This window comes from Xenopus laevis, chromosome 3L (assembly GCF_017654675.1).
Source record: "Xenopus laevis strain J_2021 chromosome 3L, Xenopus_laevis_v10.1, whole genome shotgun sequence".
Classification (NCBI taxonomy): Eukaryota; Metazoa; Chordata; class Amphibia; order Anura; family Pipidae; genus Xenopus; species Xenopus laevis.
This window is the reverse complement of record NC_054375.1, coordinates 59,228,943-59,250,740: the sequence shown is the minus strand read 5'-3', so window position 1 is coordinate 59,250,740 and position 21,798 is coordinate 59,228,943. Positions and strand designations below refer to the sequence as shown.

Sequence of the window (21,798 nt, the reverse complement as noted above, 5' to 3'; positions counted from 1 at the left end):
GGCGTAGCCATATCACTGGAAGATAAGTCATTTGGGAAGAAAAATGAATATTATCTCCTGAGGATGGCAGAACAGTAATTTCACAGCGGTGTCAGAATCCACATTTTGAAATCTGACATGGGGCCCCTAGGCTTATACACGAGTCAATAAATTTTTCCAGTTTTCTTAGGTAAATTAGGTACCTCGGCTTATACACGGGTCGGCTTATACACGAGTATATACGGTAATAGAAAAACGATCACACAGAAAATAAGTAATTGGAAAACGTCTATTTTTGGTGAACTAAAATGAACTAAACAGAAAAAAAGTGTTGAAAGCTGAACAACCCCTTTAAGATGACCACAAAAGGGCCAATTATTGTTGGCCAAAATTGCATAACCACTGTGTAAGCACAAGTTAACATTTTGTTTTTATTATTACCACAATCTGCATTGATCAGATTTTGTTGTGACTGTCTGAATAATCTGATCAACCAAGACTACAAGGCCATGTGCAAGGTCACTGGTCAGTCAGGCTTTATAAGGTTCCCTATGATATGTTCACTTTGCTGTTAAAAAAGCTTTGTTCCTCAATAGTTAGCAAAATTTGCAGCAAATTTGGCCAGCCAGCAGTTAGAATGACCTGGCAGTGTCAGAAATAATTTTAGTTTATTTCCTGCAGTTTTCCTCTTAAAAAAAAAGTCAATGTTTTTTTTTATTTTTAAATTTTTATTTCATATCATAAAAATGAATAAAACAAATTATTCGTCATACTAGCAGTATAAAGGAGGCGTGTGCAGGCATTTGCAAGTCAATGCACGTGTTCCTGCAGGATCTTCCAGAGAACAATAGCTTTCTAATTAGAATGCTATCGGAGGTTGCTAGGCAATGGCAATCTTGATATACCCTTGCAACTGCATCAGTCAGATTAATGGAAGAGGAGAATCAATTGGCATATCTAATCTTCCCAATCCAATACATTAATCCATGTTTTTTTCATGTAGCAATTTATCCATGGCATAGATTTTCTTAAAACACTGCCTGTTAGAAGATATGTTGGAGGTGCTTTGTCTATCTCATAGTACAGCACATTTGTATTCATGGTGGCCAACACAGCAGACGTATGCATAGATTATAATGAAAAAAGGAATCCTGTTTAAAGAGAGAGAGAGAGCAAGTGAAGATTCAGTTAATAAATGTGATGCTAGAAAAAATAATATTTACAGAGCTGCCTTCCTGGCTCCTACAGCTTACAAATCAAATTTGGAGGCTGAGGTCAGAAGAATAATCAAAGATACTAAATGGATATAATACACCCCAAATAAATTGGTAGGTAACTCCTTAGAAAAAAAAAAACATTGGTAGCCAGGGGCACCATCGAATTTTAAAAAAAACAAAACATTGGTGGCAAGGGGCTTATAGAGTATTAATAGAATACATTGGTGGCCAGGGGTTTAATAAAATGAAAAAAACACATTGGTGTTCCGTGGAACTTGCTGTACCTTAGGTTCTTCTTCCTTGTCCTCGGCAATGACAGCTTCTTTGGTTTCCTTCAGGTCCTTTTGTTGCTTCAGGTCCTTTTGTGGTTTCTGGACTTTTTTGCGGCTTCTGGACTTTTTTGAGGCTTCAGGACTTTTTCGCTGCTTCAGGACTTTTTGCGGCTTCAGGATTTTAACTTCGGGTCTTTGTCGCTTTGGGTCTTCGGTGCTTTGGGTCTTTGGCGCTTCGGGTTTTTGGCGCGTCGGTGGTTCACTATGGCGCAGTCAAGGGGGGCTAATTCGAAAAATGCAGCACAGCTGGCCCCCTTTTAGGCCCTGTACAAACGTATCCCCTGTGCCACCCTGATGGTGAACCTGCCCACAGTAAATGCAAAAATTCTCCTGAAAAATACCTTCCCCTTGCCTAATTTGTGGATCATTGCAAATAAAATACGTGGAATTGTAAGAGGCACTCCAATACCAGCATATACACAAGAAATAAACAGATGAACACTAGAGTATGGCAGAAAGGTCACTGTTCTTTATTTTGGGGTTAAAACATACAGTAACATTCAACCATTAATTCACAATAATGAAACCTCTCTATCTTAACCACGTACCATGTCTCCTTGCCATAAAGCTGAGGAGCAACCATTACAATCAAAACCATCCACCCAGATTGGGTGACATTTACTAAACAACAGCTACAATAAAATACAAAACACTTTTAAAAAAAACTGTAACATTAGGGGTGGGAGCATGTTCCATACGACGCAGGTTCCAGGAGAAAGTGAACCCACTGGACTCTAGTATTTATACCCCCTGACCTTAGCACTTGCAACCAATGGTCCCCTACCAAAAGCACCTGCCCTCTAATTAATTAACCCCTTCACCTGCTTCCACAATCGCATGAGGCCTTTCTTCTATTTTGCTCCACCATAACCATTATTCGTGGTGATCCAGCTTAATCATGGAAAATAGCCTTCTTTTACATCTTCCCACGATTAAGCCACAACTTTGCAAGTAATATGTATTACTTGCGGCAATCCAAAGGTTAGGCAAGGAGAAGACATGTTCAGGAGATTTGTTACCTGCTGCCAACAAATCTCTTTATCTGCCATTATCCTAATAGTACAGTTATGGGACCTGTTATCCAGAATGCTCGGGACCTGGGGATTTCCAGATAAGATCCATAATTTGGATCTTCATACCTTAAGTTTACTAGAAAATCCAGTAAAGATTAAATAAGCCTAATAGGCTGGTTTTGTTTCCAATAAGGATTAATTATATCTTAAGCTCCCCATAGACGCGACGATTCTTCTTGCCGAACGACCGATTTTAAGGAAGCCCGACCAATCCTTCGAAATTATCGTGCGGTTAGTGGGATTCAAACGATCGTACATCTTACGATTTTTCGGCCGTCATCTGTCAGGAAATTGATCGGCCAGGTCAAAAAATCTTTGTCGGCCCCAGTGCAATCTATCTATGTTTGCAGGGCCAAGCAGGCAGCTCCCCTTTGTTTTCCTGGCAAATTGGTATTTTTAGTTGATGGTAAATTTGTACGATCGTTCTGAGAAGATCGTGGTCTCACGATCAGGATCTGATCTTTTAAAAATCTCAATGGCCACCTTTAGTTTGGATCAAGTACAATGTATTGCTTTATAATTACAGAGAAAAAGAAAATCAGTTTTAAAAATTTGGATTATTTGGATAAAATGGAGTCTATGGGAGATGGCCTATCTGTAATTCATCACCTTCTGCTCCCCCTACATTCAGATCAAAGCATGCGCACTACAGGTTGCGCTAGCTGCATGCATTCACAGTACAGCTAATGACTTGCATCATCAGTTCCCAGGATATGATAGACAGAGAGTTCCAAATCAGGACAGTTGACAGAGGATTAGATAAAGGAGGAGATTGTGAGACAGCAAAGGTGACAAGTCAATGATCTGAAAAAAAGTTAATGGGTCACTTCTAAATGCAGAAAGGGCAGATCAAGGAACGGGATACACTTATACTTGGCTGTTTCTGCCCACTGCTAGAGACTAAAGGAGAAACAAGTATAGCAAGCAACATGGCAGTTGAAATTACTTTAGATGATTTAGCAGGGTGATAAGCGTACAATAAAAACATAGAATTATAATTCTGCCTAGGGCAGCACTGAAATATGCCTCTGGTGACTGTTAGAAGACAGGAAATTGCCTATGAGCGTCCCACATGCCAAAGGATGGGTGCAGCATGTGAAAAGTCCTGGATGTGGGAGTGAGAGGAAGTAAAAAGTGACGTGGAGAAAAGGAGGTCATGTGCAGACCAAATGTGACTTCTGGGGGTGGTTATTTTTTATTAGAGTGGTTATGTATAGTAGTGCTACGCTGGTAAACATTTTGTAGGTGAGTACAAGAATCCTAAATTGAATTGTGTACATGATAGGCAGCCAGTGCAGGAACTGGCAGAGAGGGGGCAGCACTTGTGGAATGGATGATGAATTGGCGTGGGGTCAGTTTTTAGAGGGGGAGTCCACAGAGCAGTGAGCTACATTAGAGAAGGAGACTCAGGACCGAGTTGTCAGACTCCGAAGTTGAAATGGTGGTTTTAAAGAAAATCTCCAATATGTAAACTGTTAAAAGCTAATGAATATAGCTACAGATATATGTTTAACACTAAGTCTAATGAAGTGTGTCCTTTGAGGTTAATTTATTCACTGACCTTTTTAAGTCTTCATCCCTTAATTTAATCAATTATTACTACATAACAGACTTGGGTTGCACAGAGAATCCTCATTTCTCCATCTGTTAACCATTCCATTTAAAGCAGAGAAAAGACACTGAAAAGCACAACAGACCTTAAAAAGGGAAATAAAGGACTTGCATGCTGCCAACTAAAACTAGCTAATTATTATTTTATCTCCCTTGGTTTGTTTCAAACTCACAGATTAATAATCACATTTTTTCTCTTTTCAAGAGGAGCTGTAAACGCACAGGTCATTCTTCAATGTCTAAGATGGATTTAAAATCGAGTTTCTTTTAATCACATCCTCAAAGATTGAAAGACCCTCCCAGCTAGTAAAGTAAAATAAGTCCCTGGTGCTTAGCAGCTTGGCCGTACTCCAAACTCACAACAAAGGGATTGTGGAAGTAAAATATACTCTTGCATACTAATATCCTTATTTAGATGCATCCTTACAAAATATACTTTGCTAGCAACATATCTATGCATGAAAAGCAGCATATTCTTGGCACTGCTGTAGTAATATATGGACAAATCAGGCCATAGTTAAGAGGTCTGATTATCTTGCAATTATCTGGTACAACATATGTTGCCAAAATAATTGAATTGTAATAGTATTGTCATTAGATCTACAGCTGTTCTGTGTCAGGAGGAAAGCACAAACTTGATGACCCACCAGTTTTAAGAAGAAAAGAAAAAGCTTAACTATAGTGTTTACATTTTTGTTTAACTCAGTACAATACAATATTCAATTACTTATTTCCAGGAAAAAGTTAAATGATTTCAACCAAAAAGGAATATGCACTTTTTTTTCTAAGAGAACAGGGTAGATGTTTTTGTAAAGTGATACTGAAATGTCTTCTATACCGTCGCATTTATCCGTCAAACGTGAGACAGCAGCCAGAATGCCACAGCATGATAGTCTCCAGAAGCCACAGCATGATATTAAAGAGTAAACAATCACAACACATAAAAAAGAAAATAGGTAAACACAGAACACACACATGAAATAAACCTGAAAAACATTTGAAACACTGTAATGAAAAACTTGGCTTTCCCCCAAAAAATTGTGTACCATTTAATACTTAAACCATTTAGCTTTGCTTCAAGAGCATTTTTATTTTTAAATTATTTTAAAACCTAAATTGTGTAATCTTACCAGCCGGTCATGTTGAAGTCCCTGTACAGCATCATTTTTCCCACCTCTTTTCTCTGTACACGTCTTGGAAATTCTAAATGTGTAAACTCGTTTCCTAATAGATGGGGCTGTAGATAGGCCTGCAATAAAAGGGCAAAGAAAAATTCTAGTTACACAGAAGAGTTACAGGTATAGGATCTGTTATCCAGTATAAAGAGTATGGCTTGTTTTATAATTATAACCTCTCAAGTGCTGCCAGTGTCTCATGCACAAGCAATAAGCAGAAGATAATTATAAATGGAGTCTTTCTTTGCTCCTATATTTCCAGAACTGGTCTATCAATTGGAATGACACTGGAGACAGGTGTATATTGCTCCCATGATTCTATAGTGCAGCTCACTGATAAACAAAACACATACATTACTAAAATTGGATTTCTGGACACCAAAACAAGATAACCAAATTTTTTTTTGCATCGGATACTTATAATTGTTTCCTTTTATAGCAAACTGTAATAGTCTACCAAGTACAGCACACAAATAGTTTTCCCAGCCTGTTTAGTACAAAAAAAAAAAGTAAAATAGAATCTCAAGCATATACAAAGCTTAAGCATGCTTTGAAAGGACTTATAATGTCTGCCACATTTTGGGTTTCTCACAGGTATCAATTTGCCAGAGTTTTCATCTGAATGCCATTTAAAAGCGACTTGTCATCCTAAGAACTAATTTCAAATAATATTTTATGTTAGTTTAGCATAAACTTTACTTACACTATATAAACCCTTTAGTCTTGGAATTCACAATCACTTGAAACAGGCAGCAGCCATTTTGTGGACATTATTATTAAGTCAAGCTATAGATCATGCCAAAATCTTGATTATGCACCAGAATGAGGCACCTGATGCTGAAGCCCAAGCACTGGCTACACAGTTACATGATGAGGAGGGAGGGGGAACGTGCAAAGTGCAGTGACATCTAGTAAGTGCAGAATGGAAAATGTAAGTAATTGCCTGCCCCTCCTCTATGCCCTAGGCCCTATATGATTGACAGCTGAAAGTTTTAAACAAGTACTGCATATAACAGGTAGAGATGTTCTAATAAAAAAAAAAAAAAAGAATTTGAGTTTCATGTTTAATTTTAAGAGGACTTTTATTATACAGCTTTTTATGTTTGGGTAACAGATCCTCCTTTAAATGTCCATATCAAATGCTGATTGCAAGTTTAGTGAGGTGTTCCCACTGTGTCTCTGCTTTCACACATATTATATTGTGACTATCACCGAACCAAGAACAAATGCATTGACAACACAAAGAAAGTGGCAGGAGAATACTCAAACTTATATAAATAAATCATGAAACTGTTGGCATATCGTAACCTTTGCGCTTTAGGACTGTTGTGCTAAAAGAATAAACCTCTTTATGCAATTAGTACTGATTTACATACAAATGAACTGCATTGCAGTCAGTGATATTTCCCAAATAAGAAGAATTACAGCCAATCATAATCCATACACAGGCAGTTTAGTACTCTTATGTGATCACCACTTTCTGAGTAGGCTTCATTGCAAATATGTGTTAATAGGGATATAAATGATCCTGAATAAACCGACAATACTGCAGTAACCACTTTTATCAGGCTAGGGCTGGAAAAAAGGTATTAAAAATACATGTTAATAATATCAATAATAACTTTGAGCTGCTGATCAGCACAGAATAGTGTCCATCTAAAAATGGCATGTCCATTGTATCATTTCCCAAGTCCTGCATGATTACATTACGTGTGCTTCTCCCTGGCGTTGCTTACGTTCCCTTTTGCAAAATGTAATATAGTTGCATAAGGAAACCTAAGCCAAGGAGGGAGTGATCCAAGCAAGGGAGCCTGCTAGCAAACACTGGTAATGTTTTATAACACAGCTATCTACTGTGCTGAAGGAAAGGGCATTGCCAAAAAGGCCTTTAAAAAAAGTGAAGCATCGCATTAAAGTAAGAAACATAACATTACAAAGAAAATAGAGTTTGTGTGTGCTTATGTCTAAAGACTTTATATCCCTTCTATCATTGGGGATGTATGATCTATTATGAATATATTTTTCTTCACCAAACATCTCCATCTTATACTTGCATATATTTGTATATTATAATATATATATATATATATATATATATATATATATATATATATATATATATATATATATATATATATATAGTTAAAATAAAATAACTTTATTTTAAGAATTTACCTTCATTTTAAACCACTTCCTACAACATTTTATTACCTGTAAATATGACATGCAAATGCGCTATTTTATTACCTGTAAATATGACATGCAAATGCGCTATTTTGCCTTTTATTATAACAACTGTCATTTACATTTCTCTTTCCCCCCTGCTATACTTAAATTAAAAAAAGTGATATCTGGAAATTTACAAATTGTATAGGAATGTAGCTGTTTTTGTATAAAATGCACTATCACAGTGATTAAGGTCATAAAGGGTATAGGTTTAATTAAAATAGCAATGCCATGTGTGCCATTTTGCTGAGAGAACACAACATTTCTTTATAGAATGCAGTTCAACTCCTCCGCATAATTTATGGGGCTGAAATGTTAACACATTTGCAATAATTGTTTGAAGGAAAGGAATGCGTGAGATGCGAAAATCTCTGTGGGAGGTAAATTCCTGCTCAGCAGAGAGCATTTTGCCTAGTTATAGGTGAACTACCCACGGCTTTTCTATAAGAGCAAAAACGTGGCTGTTTGAAAAGAAATCTACTTTGTGCCTAAAAATTGTGCTGCCCACTAGCCTGCTTTGGGTACATTTATAATACAGGCACATTTCCATGAAGGCAGGAAAGGCTTAAGAGCTTGGCACAGCCTTTTCCACCATTGTTACTCTCTAAGCCAGAGATGGCCCAATGCAATAACCAGCTATTTATTGCTGTATTCATCATATTCATCATGATTCTATGGTACAGAGCTGCAGAAGGACCCTAGTACAAGTCCTTTCATCTTGGTTCGCTCTCACGTCTTTGGGTTTAAGCAGTTTTACACGAGTCACAAACCTAACACACAGCTGGTAATAAAAATCATATCTCTTGAGTTTTTATTGACACACATGTATTAACATATACAGTAGCAGGGAATAAAATTCCACCATCGGGCATAAAGTAGAGGCAGTCATATAAACCATGTTTTTTTTGTTTTTTTTAATCTTTGCAAATAGGTATTTGAATGTATTAGTGGAGCTTCCTTCACATACACCTAGGGGCCGATTCACTAAGGGTCGAATTTCGAGGGTTAATTAACCCTCGATATTCGACTAGGAATTAAAATCCTTCGACTTCGAATATCGAAGTCGAAAGATTTAGCGCAGATAGTTAGATCTAAGGATAATTCCTTCTATCGAACGATAAAATCCTTCGAATCGAAGGATTCGAAGGATTTTAATCCAACGATCTAAGGAATATCCTTCGATCAAAAAAAGTTAGGCAAGCCTATGGGGACCTTCCCCATAGGCTAACATTGACTTTGGTAGCTTTTATCTGCCGAACTAGGGGGTCGAAGTATTTTTTAAAGAGACAGTACTTCGACTATCGAATGGTCGAATAGTCGAACGATTTTTAATACGAATCCTTCGATTCGAAGTCGTAGTCGAAGTAGCCCAAAAAAAACTTCGAAATTCGAAGTTTTTTACCTTCGAATGCTTCACTCGAAGTTAGTGAATCGGCCCCTAAGTCTTATGAAACACAGCATATGATTAATTCTCTGCATCAGGTCACATCTTTGCATGAACATGGGAGGCTGTTATTTCTCCTGCGTAAACATTACAAAATGCTAAAGGGCAGATGTAACAAATGTGGGATTAGAGTTCACCACAGAAAAACTCACCCACATTCTATTCATTCCTATGGAATTTTTAGAAGCATATTTATCAAATAGTGAACTACCTTTACCCATTGATAAATAAAAATTCCATAGGAATCAATAGAAAATGGATGACAGCATTGAGCTCTAATCTGTAAGCTTGACAGATATGACAGAAGAACCTCTTTGTTGCTATCGAAAATACTTTTTGTCCAGTTCACATTGCTTCATTGTGTAACTAACCTTCTTCAATCACTGGGGGAGCTGGTTTGCTACTTTGTTTGGGAACAGGCACTAAACTTTTTTCCCCCTACTTGCTCAGCCCCAAGGCATAGTATACAATACATGCATTTAGACAGTACATTCATTAAATGAATTTAGAGATAATACATACATACATGAAAAACTAATTCCCTTTTCAGTCAAAATTAAATGTTACGGATTGCTCATTCTCCTAACTCATAAGAGAGCTCTATGTAGGTCCTACAAATTAAAATGTAAGCCTGTAGTTTCTGGTGAACAAACAGATTTAGAAAATCCAGACCCACATCTAAGGTTGTTTTTGAAGCTTGTTTTCAACATTTGGTACACCATTAATATGATAGAAGCTGAATCTCAACAATATCAGCACGATAGGTTGAAAAATCTTTCCTAAAAGTCGGACGCCACTGGTTTCCAGATATCTTTACCCCCAACTAAGGATTTTCCATATGTACAGGCAGATCAAACATTAAGTATAATAGATTTGACATCAACATACTGGCCACCCTTTCACTGATACACCCTTCAGCATCTATGAAAACGGGTTTGAAATCACACAAATTCTTGTTACACACATGCTTAATCGTTCAATGGATGGACGTGTTAATTGTCGCAAGGCACTGATCCAGTGGAAAGCATGCGGCTCATTTATATTAGGATCAGCACGTGACCTGATATATATTTGTTGCATTCAGTCATCTGTTTTCTGTTTTGGATGGCAAACCAGATATTACCATTATTATTATGGACAATACCCGCAAAGGTCATTGTACAGTTCGGTCACTGACCAAACTTTGTGTGTGTGTGGCCAGCTCAGCTTCTGCTGTATGGCTGTGATAGGGTTACTGTGGAACAGATTGTTAGTATCAACATAGTTTTGTTTTTATCCCTCCATTCTCCTCTGTCTCTCTCCCTTGAACTTGAGATTGCATAATTGCCATCGGATGTACAGAGCTGGATAAGCAACAGTAAAGGTTTCAGGGTAAAAAAAAAAAAAAAACACAGCTGTCACCCATTTCAAATAATTTGCCACATGCAAAGCTATATGCCTAGAAATATATCAAACGAAAATGAAAAATACTTAGAGGCAACATTATGCATGCAATTCTTCCATCTATACAAAATGAGGCGAGCAATAAGATCTTCCTCTGTACATTAAAGAATTGAAGGATACTCAGGCAATGGAAAAGGTCACACCATTATTTTCAGCCTTATCTGTTAGGGAGATGTTGTAGAGATATGAATATTTTACATGTGAAGAGATGAATCTAAATCGTGCTTCAGATTTGGGTAAAAAAAGATAGGGAAAAGGAATCCAGCAAAAAATAACTATCACTACTTCTGTCTTGTGCCAGTTAGCTTGTAAACTCTTTGGGGACATTTACAGCCAATTATAAGACATTAAAGGGGTTGTTCATCTTCCAAACACTTTTTTAAGTTCAGTTGTTTTCAGATTGTTCCCCAGAAATAAAGACTTTTTGTCACTTTCCATTATTTATTTTTTTACTGTTTTTCCAAAATCTAAGTTTAAAGTTTAATGTCCCTGTCTCTGGTGTTTCAGTCTGACAGCTCAGTAATTCAGGCGCATACTTTAAAGTGTTACAATTTTGCAACATTTAATTGATACATTTCTGAGAAGCATCTCTTGAGTATTAGCAACTATTGTATCAATTCTAACAGCTGCCTGTAATGAAACCCAGAGATTCTGCTCAGCAGGGACAAAGATAAGAAATGTATCAACTAAACGTATCAATTTAGAACAGTTCACATGGTCGGCGACCCCCCCTCCTAGAGCTGCTTTAGAAGGTGAAAAATTACACTTTATACTTCAATATTAGAAAAACAGTGATACGTAGAAAATAGAAAGTGATTGGAAAAAGTCTTTATTTCTGGTGATCTATCTGAAAACAACTAACGTCCACGTTATCAGGAACCTTGTTCGGCGAGTGTGTACCTTGCGGACGCACAGGTGAACCAATGTTCACGGACGCCCTTTTGGGGCCCCGGGATTTCCTTAATCTAGCCCAGTTGCATGTTTAGTGGAGACATATGCTGGTATAATATGGTGGAAGAGGTATTTTTGCAACACACTAGTTATTATTGTTTTGTTCTCATAATTAAAGGTAGTAGATAACATAACTAGGGAAAGTCAATCCATTTAGATGATCTTCAAGACACAAATTTCCATACAAATATATTAATTTAGGGTAGCACTCTCATTTTTTTATGCATTTTGTCCAATATCCAATGCTGTGAAAGATGACCTACACAGGAACTAGAATATATTTCCATTGGATTCCTACTATCAATTTAGGTTTAAAGGAAACGTATCTCCAAAATGTTATTCATACTGATAGAAATGGCAAAAAACTCGCGGCTCTATCGAGCAAATAAATCTTCTAATGTGGCAATTAAAAACCAAACAATCAAAGGCTCACCCAATAATCAGGCTGACCTGGGTGCAAAGCCCCAAGTCCATATCTTAAGGGTGCAGCATTTAAACTGGTGAATTCAAACTAAATGGTTCTGTCAATATATTAAGATGCTCACACTCACCGATGATGAGGGGTGGCCCAGGTGCAGCGCCCCCAACCCGTAGCTTGGGGTGAATACAAGGAAGTTGTGTAAAGAGGCACGCACTCCTGCAACACAACAGATGTAAAAATTTAAATCTTTATGTTTTCTTTTAACCTTGGAATATAGATTTAAATTTTTACATCTATTGTGTTGCAGGAGTGCGTGCCGCTTTACGCAACTTCCATACTGATAGAAATGCCATTTTAGACATCTTTGAAATATTCTTTAATCTTTTTGGGTGATTATTTGTAAATGTAAAGCATTGTAGTTGTGTGTGTCAGATGAAGCAGTGCAGAAAGGAACAAATACTGCAATTCCATTAACAAAAACTTTAACACAGCTGATATTTTTCATTCAGGGGTAGTTTGGCTTAAAATGAACTTTCTGTATTATGTGTGCAGCAGTATAGAATACATTTCATAGGCAGGTACGATGGATAGATATTGATTGTGTTGTGAATGGTCTATGGTAGTATAAAAGATTATCTGATAAAACTGCAATTTTTTACATTCATGCATTCATGTAAAATGTGTTTGCTCTATATATCAACCACATGATACCACAGAATGTGCCTGCAAGATGTCAGCAGTAACAGAGAGCAGGATACATGTTAAAGCCTCAGGAATGTTACCACTGCTAGCCTAATGGCTTATCACATTTGCCTGTTCTTGAAGAATAGTATATAGCTAACCTGTTTTACTGAAAAATCATTGATAGCTAGTCCATGGCCCATATGTCAGACTAAATAAGAACTCCCAGTTCGTGGATGCAGTTGCACATGTGTAGCTAAACCCTGGCGACACTCCGTTTCATTTGCATCACAGAATATGGATCTGCAAGGGATCCAGATTACAATGTTATTGTTGAATCATATAGCAACGTTTATATCAATATGACATTGTCTGGGACATTAGAAGACAATTCTCTTGTTACTTCTTTATCATCTCCTAATACCTGTGGACACCACATAAAATAAGCCAGTCTAACACAGACTAGCTTTCAGAATGACTAGTAGGTTAAAGGAGCGCATGGACCATGGCTGTGCATCAACTAATGCAAATTAAGATATGATTAAGTATGATTATGCTGTTGATCAAACATACACAAGGAAACTGCATAGTGCAAAATGAAAATTAGAAGGGAAAAGAGTGTCAAAAGCTCAGAGAACTCAACATAAAGTGACAGAAGGGGTAGAAACTGCTGCCAATCTTTCTGCTAGAGACTCAGCATTGTTTTGAACTCTTTGGGTAATGGATGAGATTTATTTATGCACATGTTGATATTACATTTAGGGGCCTATCATGCTGTGTAAAACAGTGGAGAAAAACATCACAATCATAACCAATTGGATTGCAGAACCAACAAAGGACGGCACTCCGGTTAAAAGGCAGGTTTATTGCAGAATCCTGCAGGTATACAGGACCTGCCTTTTAACCGGAGTGCCGTCCTTTGTTGGTTCTGTGATATATATATTGGCAGTGGGGACGCTGCGGACAGAGCACTCGGCTATGTGGGAACAGTTTGGGGCTGTGGGTTGGAGCAGTCTCTACCGTGTGAGTGGAGTTTATCAATTGGATTGTTGCTTTTGTTTCTATGTTGTAGGAGACTGTTGAAATCTAATTGCTAATTGGTTACTAATGGGCAACATCACTGGTCAAAACAGCCTTTGTTTCCAATGCCGGACTTCTGTAGACATAAAACACTGGATTGTTTAAATTATTTTTTTAAGAAGTTTCCTTTCAACCCTCCTTCAAATACACAGTTATTACTCTGTTCTTTAGACATTGAGCAGAAATATTTGTCTGTAAATGAAAACAGTTTTGTGTGTTGTGTGTGATATTTTAGAAAAATGCCTTGACAGATTTTTTTTTGTGTTTCTGGAACAATACTATGGCTATGGGCTGTACTATGGGTACAACCATAACACCTATTTATTGCAATAAATGAAAGTACACTTTTTAAACAAATTATAAGTACTTCCATTTAGCAGCCAGCATAGTTTTTGAGGCTTTGTTGATGATGTCTTCCTAATTTGGGACAGCACCACTAAAGAATTTGCCACTATTAGCTATTTCCACTGGCAAAGAAAATGCATTGTTTGCCTAATGGTGTATAAAAACTAAAGCACACTGAAAAAATCTATGGGTAAGCTTTCAATTCAATTACATTTCTTCAGTTGGGAGTATAACAGGGAATCTGCAGCCATCATTACCGCTCAGTAAATGAACGATAGGTCACAACTCTAACCCCATTTGACAATTTTCAAATTGACAAGTTATACAAATGAAGATGAACCCACTTCTATTTTAGCATTTTAAGCTTTTATTAGCATATGCCAAGTCCAGGATTCAGCTGAATTCTAAAACTTTTACAAGACTTACATTTGGCTTAGTCATGCGTATTTAGCTGAAAAGAACCAATTGATTTGGACCCTGGACAACTGAGATGATGCAATTTTCTAGATTGTGCTGAAATCTTAATTTCCAAGTAAGGGTTTGTTTTCTGGGCAAGTTCTTTGTGTCAATGTTTTTTTCTCAGAGGAATCCAGGATATTGCCAAATATCACACAGATTACTGTATTAAGAGCTCTTGTAAATATGAATTGGTTAAAAATAAATCTCTTTTATTCTAACCATATCCTTTTTTTCGCTAATCATTTAACATGCTAACCAAGTAGAGGCAGAATAGTAAAATCCTCAACTGTTATTAAAAATATGTCTGGTATTTTGACCCACATCCTGAAGGACAACTAAACTGTTTAATATTTGCTATAAACAGATTTTTAACCATTTTATTGCTGCCCTGTGCATGTTTTTTAAATGGTATTTTTTCATATAGTCAACTACAAGAGGTCCTCTGCACTCAACCCATTATCAATATATTTAAGACAGAGACATTTTGTGCATACTGCTACTGAAAAATGCCTTACCCTTTAAACAACACAGGGATTGTTTGTCCATATATTGCAATATATTTAAGCTGGCCAACTACGTCAAAGTCATCCCATATCTGGCCAGTCCTACGCTTAATTTTCATCTGATTCATTAAGAATTCAATTGCTTAATTATACATTTTACAAAGGGACTAAGTTTTACCTGCAACTTATATATATATACATACATATATATACATATATATATACATAATGCAATGCCTTTGGCGTCCGCACACGCTATACTCAAGTGTTCTTCTTCAGGGTGAAGTGTCAGTGTTGAGTAGTAGAAGAAAAGCTGTACTGTACTGCAGCTACTTCGGCATATTTACACCTATCATTATGTGGAACTGCACTCAGGCAACAATGACTGCATTTTCGTGAGTGCCTGCATCTACTTCACCAATAGGGTGCCTATAATAACAGTGGGGATAATAGTCTCTGGGAAGGGACTGTGACTGTGGGATAGCAGGTATAGTAGGGAGAGATGGTGCCTATAGTAACAGTGGCATAATAGTCTCTGGGAAGGGAGTGTGACTGTGGGATAGCAGGTATAGTAGGGAGAGATGTTGCCTATAGTAACAGTGGATAATAGTCTCTGGGAAGGGAGTGTGACTGTGGGATAGCAGGTATAGTAGGGAGAGATGGTGCCTATAGTAACAGTGGCATAATAGTCTCTGGGAAGGGAGTGTGACTGTGGGATAGCAGGTATAGTAGGGAGAGATGTTGCCTATAGTAACAGTGGATAATAGTCTCTGGGAAGGGAGTGTGACTATGGGATAGCAGGTATAGTAGGGAGAGATGGTGCCTCTGAGATGGTCCTCTCACCAAGTCCCTCTTTACAGAGCATAGACTGGAGCTGACCGAACGCCTGATACGCTAATCCTCGCCCTACTACTTGCTCTCTCAACCCTGTAATGCTGTATTCCAGCCCAATGCGTGGGGGGGGGGCCAGTTTTAAATTTTATGTATCAGGGCCCTTAGGGGTCTAGTTAGTGCAGGTGCATACATTTGGGCACCCCAACAGAGATATTACATCGATACTTAGTTGAGCCTCCTTTTGCAAATGTAATAGCCTCTAGATGCCTCCTATAGCCTTTGATGAGGTGTCTGGATTCTGGATGGAGGTATTTTTGACCATTTGTCCATACAAAACCTCTCTAGTTCAGTTAAATTTGATGGCTGCCGAGCATGGACAGCCTGCTTCAAATCATCCCATAGATTTTCGATAATATTCAAGTTGGGGGACTGTGACGGCCATTCCAGAATATTGTACTTCTCCCGCTGCATAAATGCCTTTGTAGATTTTGAAGTATGTTAAGGGTCATTGTCTTGTTGGAATACCCAACCCCTGCGTAACTTCAACTTTGTGACTGATGCGTTAACATTATCCTGAAGAATTTGTTGATTTTGGGTTGAATTCATCCGACCCTTGGCTTTAACAAGGGCCCCAGTCCCTGAACTGGCCACACAGCCCCACAGCATGATGGAGTCTCCACCAAATTTGACAGTAGGTAGCAGGTGTTATTCTTGGAATGCGGTTTTCTTCTTCCGTCATGCAAATCGCTTTTTGTTATGACCAAATAACTCAATTTTAGTCTCATCAGTCCAAAGCACTTTGTTCCAAAATGACTGTGGCTTGTCTAAATGATCTTTTTCATACAATAAACGACTCTGTTTGTGGCGTGAGTGCAGAAAGGGCTTCTTTCTCATCACCCTGCCATACAGATGTTCTTTGTGCAAATTGCGCTGAATTGTAGAACGATGTACAGATACACCATCTGCGGCAAGATTTTCTTGCAGGTTTTTGGAGGTGATCTTTGGGTTGTCTGTAACCATTCTCACAATCCTCTTTATATGCCGCTCCTGTATTTTTCTTGGCCTGCCAGACCTGGGTTTTACAGTAACAGTGCCTGTGGCCTTCCATTTCCTGATTACATTTCTTACAGTTGAAACTGACAGTTTAAACCTCTGAGATAGATTTTTGTAGACTCCCCCCAAAACATAATACTAAACAACCTTTGTTTTCAGCTCTTTTGAGAGTTGCTTTGAGTTGCTTTAAGGATCTTCTCTTCGGAGGAAAGTCAAACAGAAGCACAACTTGCAATTGGCCACCTAAAATATCTTTTCTCATGATTGGACACACCTGCCTATGAACTTCAAGGCTTAATGAGCTAATCTAGCCAATTTTGTGTTGCCAGTAATCAGTTTTGAGCAGATACATGCATTCAAATTAGTAAAATTACAAGGGTACCCACATTTTTGAACAGCCAGTTTTACACGTTTGATTTCATTACATACAACTGAATACTGCTTCACTAAAAATCTTTGTTCAGCAAGCACCCCAGTGCTCAGATGTTCCTGGGAAATAAAGTTATCTTTTTTGTTGACAGTGGAGTAAATTATGACATATTGTCATAATTTATAGCATAGTCCCCCTTTAGTATAACCAACATTCACAATGAAGAATGTTCAATAAGCTCTCATACTAATACTTTATGAACTAAACAAGGATTTCTGTGTAAAAAACAACTACAAGGTCCACAATCTTTTAAAATATGAATATGAATGTAATGGGTTTGCTCAGTATATCAGAGCTAAAACAAATCTTAATCCTCTGGCATAAGATCTCCTATAAGGTTTTACAAACAGTGAAAGGTCAGCATTATTTTCTCAGTAAGGCATCAAAAAATCAGGATAAGGTCTTCTGTTGTTATGCAGCAAATCACTGAAATGTGACAATCTCTCAGATGCTTTTAACCTATTGCTGCTTTATTATTCGGTGTCCTCCACTGAACATGCACAGAATAACCTTGAGTGAGGTACAATAGCTAGCCATTAAGCAGCACCAATTACTTTATTGCTCTGAAAAATAACACCTTGGTGATCAACCAACAATTTGATGGGTTTCTTCTGAAAGTCATTAAGACATTTACAAAAGATGTAGCTGAAACTCAGTGACCGCATTTAATTATGTAAGAAAATACCTTACGTTTCATTAATATAACACTCTTCTTAACATTGTGCTGCTTGAATATCTATTCCAATATAACACCCACGTATAAAAGATGTATTCAGATTTCATCAATCCTGATGACTAAGAAGGTATTTGTTGAAGTTTCCAGAACTGAAGTGGCTGTTTTGATTTAACAAGCACCTCAAGGAGACCAGCATATTTAGTCTGCCCATTATTTGATGTTTGAACCACCTATTGTAAAAGGGCTGAACAAACCTTCAGTGTGTTCAATATGAGTTCAATAAACAGGAAAAACTACAGGGATTAAAAGGAAAATTATTTAACCTAATTTGTTTTATTTTGATTATTTTTCTGATGCGCTCCCATGCCTATGCCATAATGCTTAAAGGAGAACTCAACCCCCCACTAATAAAAAACCCCTACCCAGAACCCTACATAGTCCCTACTCCCCCCCGCATAAGTTATAACCCCTATAAGTGTCCCTAATCCTTTACTCGCCTATCGATGCAGAGTAAGCGCAGTGGAGCTCATGGGCGCCATCTTCAGCTTTTTTGGATTTTTATAGGCGAGTAAAGGATTGGGGCACTTATGGGTGCACTTATAGGTGTTATCCCCTATACAGGGGGGAGGGGGGACTATGTAGGGTACTGGGTAGGGTATTTTATTAGTGAGGGGGGTTGAGTTCTCCTTTAAGGAAAGGTTAGGGTAATGTCATACGTATCGTTTTTCTAAAACGTCTGGAACAACTTCCCAAGTCTCCTATTGACTTTACTGGGAACTGCGTGACATCACAAATGAGAACACTTTTGCACCTAGAAGCACTCACCAACACATTTTCAGGTAAAATAGGGCTCATCTTTGCATATATCCAACTGTATTCACTAGAGAGCGGCGAGAGGCAGAACAAACACGCCATATATCCCCAAAATGAATATTCAACCAACAGATTTATATCTGTTATATCATATTAAGTAGCCGATTAAATAATGTTTTACCTTGATTTTTTCATTTTGTGATGTTCCGTGGGCTGCCTCAGAGATCACCTGACAGGAAACACTGAAACTCTAACTATAACAGGAGGAATTGTAGGAGTAAAATACATTACGTTGTCTATTAACTGGCTCATGCGACCTAACATGTATGCGTGCCTTTGTTATATGTGTGTGCTCCGTGAATCATCATCTACATTGTTAAGGGGTATGTTTTTTCCCCTTCTTTGATTTCTTGAGATTTCACTCTCTGAGTCAGCAATTATAGCGGAGGACTAACATAACAGCTGTATTCCTTCCTTGCAGTAGTGACAGCATTTTATTTTATATGCTGGCTTTCTTACTGCTTGCAGTGCTGGTCTAGAAGGTAGGGATACATGTAAAATGAAAGCACTCTTCATTTCTATGTTTAAAAACCATAAATAACACAACAATATTCTGCAAATTTCTGAGCAATCCTTATTTAATATGCACTCTTTTGCTGACCTGTTTATAGTGTCTCTTTAATGCACTGGACTAAACTATAACTCAATTCACTTTTTCTAACAGTAGTTTATTTAATGTGGAACAATTTCTATTAAAAAGCTTGTTTCTTAAAGGGAAAACTGGCTTCAAGATAAAAATATTTGTGCCTGATAACAATGTATAATATTATGTAAAGCAGAGTTGTTTTGGCAAAATAAATCTATGTGGCGTGTCTTTTCCTGGGAAAAGTTTATGAGAGCAGTGTAGAGCTGGCAAGATAAATACCCCAGGTGCCATTACCATTGTAATACAGGGCAGTTTAGAATGCAAATGCTCATCCTGGAAGCCATGAAGTGCAGAGTTTGCGATCTACTTATAGACAGATACTACAATCAAGGCTACAAGAGCAAAACACAGAAAGAGCCAAGTGTTATTTTCTTTTGCAAAATGATAAGTTTATCAGGGAATAAAACATTGTATAACATTAACAAAATACTAGTCACAACTATTTTTTTTTCTCTTTCCAAACGCGATCGGTAGGAAAGGATTTTTATAAATGGCCTGAAAAGTAGCAAATCAGTATGAAATCTGTATGCTTGACTGTGCAAGGCTTTTCTTTTTGCAATGCAATGACAAAGGACTTGGGTATTTTCCTATTCATCTTTTGATTTCATGGGGGAGAAAGGTTAGCAGGAGTGAAGCTAAAAGAAAAAAAACTTCTGAATGTGGCTTGGCCACATGGGAGCTCTTCATCAAATGAACACTCATTAGAAACAATGACTGGATAAATACCAACAAAAGTGTTAGCTATGTCATTACATAGCAGGCTTAGGAATGAATTACGCCAACATGCTACAGCAGTAATTCTGATGAGATCTCTTATATATTGAGCTGGAGGAAGATAAGATATCACAAAAGAAATAACATTTCTCTTCATAGCACATCTAAAGCACAAGGGGCAGTATTAATATCAGAATCAGTAGATTTTTTTTATTAGGTAGGAAGTCTACTATACCACCATAGGGATCCTATTTCAAGCCAAGCACAGCTTACAGCTACAAATATTTCTCTGTTTAACAATAGCCTTTGCCCAAGGCAGTGCTTGCCTGACATTCCAAGTACATGCACCCCTTTGGTCATAATAGCTTGTAATAAGGTTAAATATATAAGAAAGGATCACAGAGCCATGTTTGCAAGAATATCTAAGATAACAAATATATCTGCTGCTGAATCTGCTGACTGTGGATAAAGAGTAGAAAACTACATTTACCAAATATTGGAGGCGCTGTCGTTCTGACTCTGGAGTAAATTCTGAAGACATTGGTATGATTTCACCATTTCGGATAATTATAGCCCTAAAACAGAAAATGTAATTAGGAATCACAATTCACAATCTAACTGGAAAAAATACAGAGGAAAACACTAATTTACATAATTTATACATTTCATAAATCCATCAGTTTAATTCTACATTTGGAATAATGGGCAGTAAAGGTTGATCACATTTATTTTATTTAATTTTATTAAGATAAGAAAAGGTGAAAAAAAACCTCCTATAATATCTCACTGTATCTCTTCACTTGTCTTTTAGTAGCCTTAATGTATGGTAACCCAAATTTGGAAAAAGCCCTATCCCAGATCCGAGGCATTCTGGATAACAGGTTGCATACTTGTATAAACAGATAGCATTTCAGTTATCTCATAAATATAAATTAAATACAAATTCAAATTGGCTTTGGCAGCCAATACAGTAAGCCAACTGGGCTCCCATGCAAAGATGTAAAACTATGGATTAATAAATAGGAGTGATGAAATAAGCAGAAACTTGGATTCTGCTAAAATATTTTATCTTGTAAGATGCTCATAAGTCAATAACAGATGTAAAACTACATTAGCACTAAGCAAACACATTCATTTACATGCCACATTGCCAAAAAAAAAACAAATATTTCAACACTAATGCTTTCACAGTTTTCAAAATTAAATTCTTGTTAGCTGCTAAGTTAATAATTACATTTTACTATTTGCAGAGTGTACAGAATTCAAGAGCCAGTTACAAATGCACCAAATTAAATCTTCTGCTTCATTTAAAAATACAGAATGCTTTCCTTATTTCAATGATAGAAAAGGAAATAGGCCTTTTTGTTCAACAAGATGCTCAGTGTTTAAATGATAAAATCCACTGCATTTCAATAGAGTAAAACGGAGGGGTTCTTGACATATGCATTGTTTCCAATTGTAACTATACTTGCACTAGCGCTTTGGGGTGATTGCCATAGCAGGTATGAAGGGTGATTTAGGGTTACCACCTGAGAGACTAAAAACCATTGAAAAGCAGACCACCCAATTTGGCCCATGGGGTTCTAAAAGTGAGTGGTACTGTATGCCAGCATGCAGCACTGCGTCAGTCAC

At 37.4% G+C, this 21,798-nt stretch overlaps 1 protein-coding gene across 2 annotated transcripts in view; it reads right to left on the bottom strand.

The window, feature by feature from the left end:
- The window catches only part of ppm1h.L (protein phosphatase, Mg2+/Mn2+ dependent 1H L homeolog), a 96,851-nt gene that overhangs the window by 32,634 nt on the left and 42,419 nt on the right, over positions 1–21,798 (bottom strand). For both annotated transcript variants that reach the window (XM_041586282.1, XM_018252367.2), the window contains exons 5-6: positions 20,657–20,741; positions 5,343–5,461 (exon numbers count right to left, since the gene is read on the bottom strand). In XM_041586282.1, coding sequence (XP_041442216.1) covers positions 5,343–5,461; positions 20,657–20,741 — 204 coding nt within the window. The remainder of the gene's footprint in view (positions 1–5,342; positions 5,462–20,656; positions 20,742–21,798) is intronic.